Source organism: Centrocercus urophasianus, unplaced genomic scaffold (genome assembly GCF_019232065.1).
Source record: "Centrocercus urophasianus isolate 14NV4802_14NV808 unplaced genomic scaffold, USGS_Curo_1.0 seq_13, whole genome shotgun sequence".
NCBI classification, from domain to species: domain Eukaryota; kingdom Metazoa; phylum Chordata; class Aves; order Galliformes; family Phasianidae; genus Centrocercus; species Centrocercus urophasianus.
The window spans coordinates 13,542,907-13,554,981 of NW_024884475.1; the positions used below are offsets into that span (position 1 = coordinate 13,542,907).

Genomic DNA, 12,075 nt, shown 5'->3' on the forward strand with positions numbered 1-12,075 from the left:
GGTTGTCGTGGAGCGGGGGGGCGGGTGGGGAGGGCTGACAAAAAAGGGTTATTTATTATTATCAAAACGATCCGATTTCCGTATGTAGCATAGCGGGGGTTATACGAGGAAAAAGGCTTTATTGTAGGAAGTGGCTATTTTTAGGTTCGCACAGCGCTTTGCGGCAGCGCTCGCCCCCGCCCCAGGTTAATTACCTTTGTCTCTCCGTGGGGCCGGGGCAGCCCCGCCGGCCCATGGGGGACCCCGGCCCGCCGCCGGCCCCCAGCCGCAGCCCCAGCCCCGGGCCGCCGTGGTCCTTCCCCTCGCCGGCAGCCGCCTCCCGTTCCTCCTCCTCCTCCTGCCCCTTCTCACCCACCGCGCCCGGTTCCTCCGCGCTGTTCCCGGCGCATCCCCGCGGCGCGCAGGAGGAGCGGCCGCCGGTGGTGACACAGCAGCAGCCGGGCGGCGAGAGGCTGGGCAGCGGCCCCGCGCCGGGACACCCCCCTCCCGGCCACCCCTCCTCCGACTTTAAACCCGCTCTCGGCCCCCAGCAGGATTTAAACAAGCAGCAACCGCAGCAGCAACCGCCGCCTCCTCCTCCGCCGAGCCAGAAGAGGAAAGAGTTGAAGCCGCCGCCGCTCAGCCCAGCCCAGCTCGGCGGCAGCCACCCCCCCGACTATCATCGCCACCCCCCTCAGCAGCAGCAGCAGCAGTTCAGCCGCCCCACTGACAAGTACCGGCAGCAGGAGCGCAGGCAGCAGCAGCAGCAGCTCCAGCTCCTCGGCGCTCGCCCCCCGGAGCCGCCGCCGAGCCTCGGGCCCCTCAGCGCCGCCGAGCGCCGGGCGGGCTCCGAGCGGAGCGCCCCTTCCAGCGCGGGGGGACCGGCGCCCGCCGACCCCGATGTGGGGGTGGCCGCCGCCGCCTCCTGCGTGAATCCGCCGCCGTCTCCTCCTCGTCCGCGGGCGAGAGCCGAGCCGCCCCCCATGGAGTCCCCCCCGAACAGCCACTTGCTGGGCAGCCCCGGGACCCTCCTGCCCGGCGGGCTCGGCTCCGGCTTCAGCAGCCTGCAGAGCCCGGAGATCCCCAGCCCCCATCACCAGAGCGGGGGCGGCTCCTCCTCGGCGGCTTCCCCTCCTCCTCCGCCGCTGCCCGGCTTCGGCACCCCCTGGTCGGTGCAGACCTCGTCGCCGCCTCCGCAGCAGACGCAGCAGCCTCCGGTCTCCAGCGGCGGAGGGCAGATCAGCGCCATGCCGCCGCCGAGCCCGGAGTCCGAGACCAGCTTCTACCCGGGGATCCCGTCGTCCATCAACCCCGCTTTCTTCCAGAGCTTCTCGCCGGTGTCTCCTCACAACCCGTGCGCCGGGCCCTTCAGCAGCCCCTTCTCGGCCGCCGCCCCCCCGCCGCCGCCGCCGCCGCCGCAGATGAATTTACCTCAGCAGCAGCAACAGCAGCAGAACCGGAGGTCCCCGGTGAGCCCGCAGCTCCAGCACCAACACCAGGCGGCCGCCGCCGCCGCCGCCTTCCTGCAGCAGCGGAACTCCTACAACCACCACCAGGTACCGGGAGCGGAGCGGGGGGCGCCGCGCCGCGGGAGGGCACCTGCGGCCCCGCGGGGAGGCGGCGGCGCTCGGGCGGAGGCAGTTGGCCGCCGATCCCCACCCGTTCGGCGGGCAGGTGGAGGGGCGCGTTGCGCCCGCGCCCCCGGAGACGCCTTTTCGCCTCACGGAGGGGCCTCGCCGGCGGAATATTCCTCCCCCCGCCCCGCTCCCTCCCCGTCGGCATGCGGAGAACGCGGCGCGCCCCGAACAATGCGCGTGACAGCTCCCGGCCGCCCCGCCGCTCCCTGGCCGCCCCGCCCGGGGCCGCCCGCAGCTCTTGCGGGCACCGCGCGCCCCGCCGGGGCTGTCAGCGCCCATCCCGAAATGGCGTGGGTTTGCACCCGCGGACGGGGCAGTGCTTCGGGCTGCCTGGCTTCGCTGCTGGTTGTAACGAAGCGTGCTGTGACAGTTTGATGTTCGGCTGGTAGTTGGTATTGTTTCTTGGAACAGGATAGTGATTGTTGGAAGGCAGAGAGCGGCAGAGCCGCGCTCGTCGCCTGCTGGCCCTAAAGGCCTGGGTGGCACGGGCCTCTCCCTCATTTCTCTTTCGTTGTAACGCAAATCCTGTCCGTTAAAAACAAAACCAAAAAAACAGTGGAGGTGGGTTTGTACGGAATTTATTTCATAACCCCGATGCAGTGATCCTGTCTGAGGTGTCACAGAGTTACTTTGGACTGTGGTGGTGCAGGGGTGGTTCTCCTCAGTATCTGTGCGCTCTTCGGAGGCGTCCCCGCACCATAGGAGAGCTTTCTCGATCGTTATCAGTTGTGGGCAGCCCGAGGCTGTGCCCGTGACAGCCCAGCTTGGCAGTGTTAGAGGCATGCTGGCGTTTGGCATTTTCTCCTCAGGTTTGTTTCACAACACAACGCTGGCCTCTCCCAAAATTCCAGCCGAAGCGTTCAAGTTCTACAGCGTAATTATCTGTAATTATACAGAATGGGATGTTTGCTTGATTACCTGACCAAAAACGGCCTTAGTGTTTTTCTGTTTGTTTTCATGCGGAGAGGGTATTACAGCTCTGTCTTCAGAAAGTTCTGTATAAACCATAACATGTCAATGTGCCTTAAATGTTTAAGTTACTGAAATTACAAGCTAAGGGCTACCTGCAGCCTTTGAGGTGGAAGCGCTGCATTCAGCTTTAAACTTAACTTAGAACATCCACCCCGCACCCGTTTGTGTGGTGAGAAAAGCCTTTCCTCCAGGAGTCGGGTTTAGAACACCGAAGGTAAATCCTCTCTGTGCCGTCAGTTGGGCTCAGTGGGTCCACCTCTTGGTGGTACAGCGGCTGCCGGGGTCTGTCCTTAGCACGAGAACCAAAACTTCTCCCCTGTAGAATCTTTGCTCTGAAGACAGCTTACATTTTTAATATTGAGGAGCATAGTGGTTGAGGTACAGAAATACTTCGTACCGCTTCTAAGTAGGGAGAAGAATCTTTTTATAAGAGAGAGTGAGCTGCAGAATTCCAGAGATAGTCCAGTATATGACTCCGAAAATACTTGAGCAGTGGCTTCAGAATAATGCATTTTAATGTGAAAATGTTAAGATAGCTCTTCAAACAGATTCTCTGCACAGTGATCAGTGCCTTTTTTGCTCTTATATGGTAATACTTTGACGGTACTGAGATGGCAATACTCAAAATATTGGGAAAAAAATGAAGCAGAATTTTAATTTTTGAATTCCTTGTCACTGACATAAAATGACCAACTTGAAATTCTTGTGTTATTTTTTCCAGATATCTTACTATAAAATATGAAGTAGTGTATCAGTGAGGTGATTAATGGCCTGATCCTTTTTGTAACGCCGTATTTAACCCTGGGATTGCTCTCTGCATACATATGAAGGATCCTGGCAGTTCCTGTGAGGATGAAAACCTAAATTGCCAGTACAGGGCCTGTAGAGGAGGGAGAGTTTCAATAAGGCAACTTCTTGTGGCTGTATTACATTTTATACTTGGCCTCAATAATGATCTAATACAACATCAGAAAAAAAGAAGTTTATAGGAATCTTCGAGCATTGACTGCTTAGTGTTTCTTTGCTCTTAAGTAGAAAAATCATTTTCAATTATTTTCAAAATAATATGAATTAATATTTCTTTTTAGCCTCTTCTGAAGCAGTCACCCTGGAGCAATCAGAGTAGTGGCTGGAGCACAGGAAATATATCCTGGGGAGGAATGCATGGCAGAGACCATCGTAGAACTGGAAACATGGGAATTCCAGGAACTATGAACCAGATCTCTCCTTTGAAGAAACCCTTTTCTGGTAATGTCATAGCTCCACCTAAATTTACTCGCTCCACTCCATCACTGACTCCAAAATCATGGATTGAAGATAATGTTTTCCGAACTGACAACAACAGTAATACTCTCCTTCCCTTGCAGGTAAGGATGGTATGTAACTGGTGTGTTCATAGTCCTGCGTAGCATCTGTCTGCATTCACTAAAGTAGAATTCAGCAGTGGTTACTGTCCTGATACTGTTTGGCATTTGTGTTCATGTATAATTTTTACTCTTGGTAGCAACTAGCACCAAGATTTTCAGTGTATTGAGCAGTACATGATCCTTACAGTTAACTAAGAATATTGTCTATCGCTGAAGATGGAAATGCAGCAATAGAAGAGCAGAAATGTTTAACCCAGCAAGTATTTTCTGCTTATCATAACACTCACATTCTTATAAATCCCTTGAAGATTTAGAGTTGGGTGTGGCTTTATTTTTGTTCGCTTATCCTTGTACACAGATTTTCTTGCAAAACCTCGCAGGCGGCTCTGAATCTTAATCATAGAAGTCTTTTTCTGGTCTTCTAGTCTGATCTTTGTGTATTAGGAAGATTTGCTGCCTCTGCATTCGTGCAACTTTAATATTAAGCTTTGGCTTTTATGCTTCGGCTAGAAGCCTTGTGATTTAGAAGTGTATAACAGGCAGATGTGTCAGTACTATGAATTCTGAATTTTGCCAGTGATTTCTTGTGTGACTTCAGGTAAGTCACGTAACTGCAACCTCATCCATTGTTGTTTGGATCCCATTTTATTCTTTATGCGCTTGCCTGGATTCCCTTATTTGTTACCATTTCTTGATAGCTGGAAACTGTATTATTTTGGATGCCAAATCTCAGTTACCATTCAAACAATTTCTAGGCTACTCTTCTAAGTTACAAAAAAGAGCTTGGGCGACTTGATTTAGAAACTATGCATTTTAAAGTAGTAGATTAGTCCATGAATACTGTACGTTCTTTAATTTTCTTCACGCCTGTATCAGCTTCAGTCTGTCTTACACAGAGCTACTGTATTCTGGCTAAAGTAAAAAGTATTACATGGAAGGAAAATAATTAGAATGTGGAGGTAAAGAAACATACAGCTATTATAGTTGTTTTCTTAAGTCTCATGCTTAGTGATTCAGAGTTTTGATTTGTCATTGTTGTGATCATACTTGAACTTGTATAGATGTACTCCATCAGTTAGCCACCTGAACCTAATGTGGCTGTAGTGGTTGCAAAACGGTGTTCTTAGGGAGCAGATTTCCCACTAAGGTCTCTATTTTTCTTAGCATTTCCATGGTGGAGTTCTATTTGGCATGAGAAGCAATGTGCTGACTACCTGAGTGAGTGCTGATACTGGCAGTATTCATGGGGCACCCCTGACAGTGGGGTTGGGCCATGCTGAAGTTGGGCATGAAAGCTTGGGAGGATTTACCCATTCTGTGAAGACCTGTTCCATTAAGTGGCTTTGCTAGCTGGAAGATCTTGGTTGAGTCTTTTTTTTTTTTTTCTCATTTTTTAAAAGATGGGGGGAAAAAAAAAAAAAAAAAAAGAAAAAAAAAATAGCCATTCTTTACATTTTCAACCTGATCAACTAAGAAAAACAGATTACAGGTAGGGGGTGCTTTGCAGCGTGCTTCAGGAAGAGTTGCAAGTTAACACTGAAGTGTCTTTTCAAGATACTAGCCTAAGGAATTGGGTTAAAGACATGAACACCATCATATGTGGAAACTGTGGTGATGTATCCACTGGACTTCATAGGCAGCAAGTACAAGTGGTGAATATATTTTTACTTCCTCAGCATGCTTTACAAGGCAGGATGATGCTTGCTTTGAACTGTAAGAAGCATCTGCTGTGGTCATCTAATACAGATGAATTCATTTTTTGTCTAAACAAAAATGCATTCCAACTATAATTTAAAGCATTCCAATATATTAAGGTAGGGAAGAAAGCTTGAAATTTGGTTCTAGAAACGAAATTTATTCTAGAAAATAAATTTATGAAGTTTTTGTGTTTTTTGGGGAGGGAGCTGATGGGTGCACTTCATTATTCCTCTCTCTGAGAACACCAGAGCCACCAATTAGATAGGGCTGCTTGTCTAACTGTACTTATGTTTTACATCTGTCAATCTCTCCTGCGTGTATGAAGTCGTAGCTGCAGAAATCAGTAAAAATACTCATATTTGAAGGCTTCCTACTGCTATTGTGGAAACATTAGATGCTTCCATAAATTATTTTGCTACGTTGAAGTGGTGTTCTTATTTTTTCAGTTTTTATACTATTGTTATGGTTGATTCCTTGTAATGACTGCTAAATTTTAGAAGTCACAATGAAAAGTTAAATAGAGTTTAGAGCTCGTGCTTCTTTTCATCAGGACTTGTGTTGGCAATTGTGGTGCTGTCAAACACCCATCTTGTTAATTTGTACTGTGCTTGTCTCCTTCCATAAAAGGCTGAGGTATTTCGATTGAGGATTCTTAAAGGTACAGTAGCCGTTTCTGAAGACACTCAAAAATAAGTCATTACACTTGAGGCATTTTGAAAGTCTTACTGCAGAGCACTTACACGTATGTACAAGTTCCCTGTTACTTTCAAGCTTCCAGGGAGTGACTGCAGCCTCACAGGCCTGTTCAACACGTACTGCATCATTCACAGCTTTGCAGAATACCTCTCCATGGGACCACGTGTCAGTGTTTTAATTGTAGTCATCATTTTGCATGGCAGGGGGTAAAGCACCACTCCTCCAATCTTCAGCTAGCTGCTTTAGAGCTTTCAGGTTAGCCCGGGCTTAGCAGTTGTAGAAAAGCCAGTGCTCTCGCAGATAGACTTTTCTGCAGGTCACTCATGTTCTGCTAAGCATGTGTGAAAGTTCTCTAGTTTTGCAAAGTTTGATGTTCAGTGTCAGTGAGATGATCAGCACAGAAATTGTACAAAAATTCAAAGCTTACCCTTTTGGAACTTCTTTGGTGTTTGGGGATGGGTTCCCAATGTAGAGCTGATGCTAATTGTGATGAAAGCAATATTTCTTGGTATTAAACTAACGTATCAGGGACAACTAATATAATTTATTACTGATAACTGTATCATACAGTGAACAGATGAAAGCACATTTTCAGTACTTCATAGTTAGAGGTGAAGGATATTCCATGTGAAGCTGCATTCTCAGTGGCCATACTGGTTACAGTAAGGCTGCTTTTGGTTAGGGCCATTATGAAGGCGCGTTGGCGATTTTAGTTTGTTTTTGTGTTTTTTAGAATAGAACTAGTTAAAATATCATGACAACTCTGGCTTGACTTGGTCATGTATAAATCAACGGTCAGCTTTTGTGATTTTCTGTAAGAAGCTTCCTTTTCCCCCTTAAGATTTTAAGATAACATAAAATGCATTGACTAAAGCTCTCTCACGGGTGAAATTGTGTCTACAAGTTTTAGTTCTGTCACACTGCTTGTACCATTACAGGTACTCCACATAGGAAAGGGATTATTGCCTTGCGCTGGAATCACTGGGGAACAATTAGAAGTGCATGTTACACTGTCTAACTTAGGCATTTTAATGCAGTAGCCTACTTCTCTCTCCTTAAAGAGAACCCAGGCTCCTTTTTTAGGTAACCTAATTCTCTAGAAGAACGTACCTGTTACTGCTGACTGCGTACCGTCCTGAATTCCAGCTCAGTCTTGCGGTACGGATGCTTTATTCTCTCATAGGCAGTACCAAAGAAAGAAAGAAACACACAACTGAACGTAGGTATAAAGTTTAGAAATACATTTGTAATCCCTAGTACTGATTTTTCCCAAAAGCATGCTTTGGGCATTCCCATGGCTGAAATGTAACCACGGAAGCCAGAGGTCTGTGCGTGCTTTTTTCCTATTTACATTCATTGGAGGAGGAAAATGTATGTGTGTGTGTGTGTGTGTGTGTGTGTGTATCTATATAAAATTGTGTACAAATCTATTTTGATGAAAGTTTAATGTTTCTCAATATTTTGCAAGTAAGCTTATGAAAAGCTACAGCGAGTTCAATAAGAATTTTCATTCTAGTAAAAAAAAAAAAAAAAAAAAAAAAAAAAAAAACACTGTTTAACTGAAATGAATACGAGTTTAGTTTGCGTTTCTTTTGAATTCAGGAAATGCATGGCATGTCTGGGTGTTTTTCACCTTGATTTGTCCTTCCTGTTTGTTCAAACAAACAGTACATGTAATGTTCATGGTCCTAATAGCCGAACTTCATTCTTCTGCGTTTGAGTGCAGCTCTCCAGCTGGGGGTTCTGTGGTGAGGCACAGTCTCTGAGAAATGCAGATTTTACTTTTTCAATTTATTTTCAAGTTTGCTGAAGTTCCAAAGAAAACAAAAACCCTTCTGAAGTAAAATGAATTTTAGAACTGTACTTCCCAGCAGGTGTTAGTTTTGGATATTAATTTCTGCTGTTGTCACACTGCTTCTGTCTTACAGTCAGCTCTGCTCAGAAAATTTCAGATTCTGAGTGTCAATTTAAGATGGTTTATTAAAGGTGCATTCATGTCTTAACTGACAGCTACCCAGATGATACACATACTAGCCAATTCTAGCTGAAGAGTAACTTTTTCATTTTAGGTTCTTAATTGCCATATTTATACTCATAAAAGTGTGATCAGTTTGTTCAGAAGTGCTGCTGAGTGTTTTGCTGCTCTGGTTAAATGTGGAAGGCCTTGAAAGTATCTACTTGTGAAGTTATCCTAGTCTACGGATGAATGTGAGAACACTCATAAGTCAGGCTTTTCTGGTTTATTTTTACTGAGGCAACACCTGTGACAAAACAGTGCTCTGGGATTTCTGATGCAATAGATTGAGTGCCTGGATATGATTAAATATCACTAAAGCTTATGCACAAAACCAGATCTCTGCGTTTTGGGGACCATACTGAGGATATTCCGGATTGGAGGGAATAGTCTACTGACAGGCTCTTAACGTCAGGTTCAGTACTTTTGAATAAACAGTGTTGGTGACTACATGGATAATCAAACGAATGTTTTACGTATGTATAACGTAGATGTGTGCATGCTTTTTTATCTTTTTCTGAACTAAGAATTTTTATTATTAAAATTTATTTTAGTTACTGAACTGCTTACTTCATTCAATTAATGCAAAAATTCAAATCAGGAAGATTAAACTTATATTTAGCAGCTATGATGGCATGTATGTCGTTGGTATACTAAGTAGCATATCTAGCCTTGTTCACTGTGCCAAAGCACAGTTGACTGAAGTTAAAATGGGTGTTCTCACTTAAGACCTGTCCAAAAGCACATTTACTGTATGTTCTGATATCTTTATATTTCAGTACTCAAGACTGCATAGATACAGAATCATAGAATTTAGTTGGAAAGGACCTCAAAAGGTCATCTAGTCCAACTTCCTAATGAATGGGGACACCCACAGCTGGATCAGGTCACTCAGAGCCCCTTGCAGCCCGACCTTGGATGTCTCCAGGGGCAGAGCAGCCACCAGATATTTTTGGGAGCAGTGAGCTGAAGGAGATTTTCCAGTAATTCTGGATAAAAGCTTCCCTTTCAAATGTCTTATATAATGATCTTCTAGTCATGTTGTCCAAGCTATTCATACACAAACCTTCTGGTCTTGCCTTGTAAGTCAGTCTTGCCAAGCTCTTAATCATCTCCATAATGTGTCTGGTTTGCTGCCAGTTCATGAATGTATATTCTTGAGCTGAAGTATTCCCTTGTGGAAGCAGTAAAATGCTGTTGGGATTTTTCTGTTGTTGTTTTTAAATACATATCTGCAAAGTAGGCATGTCTTTGCCACAAGAACTGTTCTTAGTGTATTTTAGGTCTTATTTAGCTAGCTTACACAGCTGATTTTTGTCATTTTAACTTCAAAATTCTTACATTGTCAAGTTGACTGTTCTCAGATGTCTACAAGACCTTACAGTTCATTGTTACCACTAATGACACCGTGAAAAGTAACCAAGCAATTTCACATGTCTATTTCAAAGCTTTCTCCTTCCTTTTTTTATAGAGCAAAAGCTGTAGTAAGTCTTAAGTTTTAGTATTGGATTTCTCATTTATGATATTCAGAGATTTAGCAATGGGCTTACAATTACAGTATGTCCTCACTAAACAGAGAATGACTCAAAGCTTGGATGTTAGTAAATGATGACATCTTAAAGTATATATTATACTGAATTGTTATATTATTACTCCTAATGTTAACACTGAGCAATGGACTACATTCATTTACTTTTTTAATCTGTGGGTACTTTACTACTAGATTAGCTGTTACATTCTGGTCTTAGAATGTATTTTTATTCAGATCATTTTTAAGGCAAAAATAAAAATGGAAGCATGTTAACATTTCACTTTGGGGAATGATGAAGAATAAGGTGGTTGGTTGTTCCTTTTTTTTAATTGAGCTTTTAAATCATCAAGGTCAAAGATACAGAGTCTCTTTTGCAGCTGCCAAGGCTGTACTCTAACCTGACTAGCAGCTTTATGACTTGTAAGTTGTTTTTAGCCCCTGTTGGATAGTGCTACATTTATTCAGAACGTGAAGGGACACGCAAAGTAACATATTGTAAAGATATTAGCATTTACTGAATTCACTACCTATGTCGGAATTCCTATTTTTTACCTCAAGAACTCTTACAGATCAGTACTTTAACAAATGTGCCTGAAATTCAGAGGTATTTAGCTGCTTAACTGTGAGCATCTATTTTTAGAGTTTGTGGTAAGGATTAGCAAAATCGTATTTGTAATTTAATAGTTTCTGACCACGTCTGTATTTACTTTATGTATAAGTGACAATATAAAGCTTTGAGAGGTGACTGCACTGAGGCTCTGCAAATGCTCTAACTGAATAGTCTTTGCATAAATTGTGTGGATATATATAAAGTCCTAAATACTTTGTACTAAGAAAAATGATTTATTCAACAGCTCAGTGATGAAAGTGGCTCTTCAGAGAAAGCTGACTTCCTGCCATTCATTCCACATTTAGATGTTTGAGGGGAGTACATCTGAAATCTGTGTTTTGCATGACACTGAGAGAGTCCTAGGGCTGACTGCATCCTCTGGATAGAATACTTCGTGCATCCCCTATGTCGCATAATTCTGTACATATAGAAAATAAGTACCACTTTTCTGTAAATTTGCTTACCGAGCTTTAACTTCTGAGGTGACAATTTCTATCAGTTATGTATCTCTGAATCTTTAGAATTCCTTTTCAGTTCTTCCATGTGTGCACAGAGATCTGATTCTGTAATTGGAAACTAGGTCAGGCAAGATTCAAATCTTTCTACAGTTATAAGGAGATGAAACTAGTGTGAGAATATGTAGTGCTTGGGAGTAGTTAACTTTATCAGCTCTAGGAAAGGCTAGTGTTGTGCTGTGACATTCCACTGAGGCATGGACCTTCTGACACAGCCACGGTTTATTTGCTGCTTAGCACAGGATTGATGTGCCACAGAGGTGAGGGAAATGCAAAATATTCTGCAGGAACTCATCGTTGGGGAAGAAAACGGACTTCTTTGTATCAGGACAGCCTAGAAATATATGTGTATTAACATGCAGTTCGGTTGGGTATCGGTGCCTTTGTGTTAATAAATCTTCTAGTTTCTTTATTTCAAGAAGGTGGATAAGAAGTACTCTTCAAAAACAACCTGGAAAGACCTTTAAAACAATACGGGAGTAGTTCTACTTTCGTATGTATGGGAGATGAGTTTTCATGCTTGTCACAGAGATTAATGAAAATCATAGTGCAAGTTTCCTGATGGAGCTGAGCATGCTGTAATAGTTTTGTACCCCTTCAGAGCATTGTAGGCATTTTTCTGCAGTAGAACTTTCTAGAAAGCCGTTGCGGATGTGACCTACATTATTGACATACTTTTAAGTTCTGCTTTGAAATGAAAGCTTTATATTTGCATAGATTATACTTGTGTTCTTTAAAAATATAATGTACGTGTTTGGGGAACATAAAGTAGCAGTTAAGCGTTATAAAGCCTTACTTGCCAAAGATTTAGAAGTAACCTTTTCCTTGAAGGACATCTCACTCCTTCAGAGATAGTAGCATTTCAGTTAGCATTGTTTTATAGGAAATAGTTGATTGTTTTGAGGTGGAATACATCTTAAAAGTTTGAAGCATTTACCACCTTGATGTTACCCAAGGACAAGCATGATGGTGGTAGTGAGGTAGCAGAGTGTAATACTTGTATTGCCTGTATTTAAATTCTACTTTAGCACTTTCACAACATTTTTATATTGTACA

The 12,075-nt window shown here is 44.1% G+C and overlaps 1 protein-coding gene across 2 annotated transcripts in view; it reads left to right on the forward strand.

Annotated features, from left to right (window-relative positions):
* The first annotated feature begins 233 nt into the window (after positions 1-233).
* CPEB2 (cytoplasmic polyadenylation element binding protein 2) overlaps positions 234-12,075 on the forward strand; it is a 52,863-nt gene continuing 41,021 nt past the window's right edge. Inside the window, exons 1-2 of one of the 2 annotated variants that reach the window (XM_042812497.1) lie at positions 234-1,535; positions 3,677-3,955. In XM_042812497.1, coding sequence (XP_042668431.1) covers positions 234-1,535; positions 3,677-3,955 — 1,581 coding nt within the window. The remainder of the gene's footprint in view (positions 1,536-3,676; positions 3,956-12,075) is intronic. The other variant, XM_042812498.1, reaches the window with a different exon arrangement.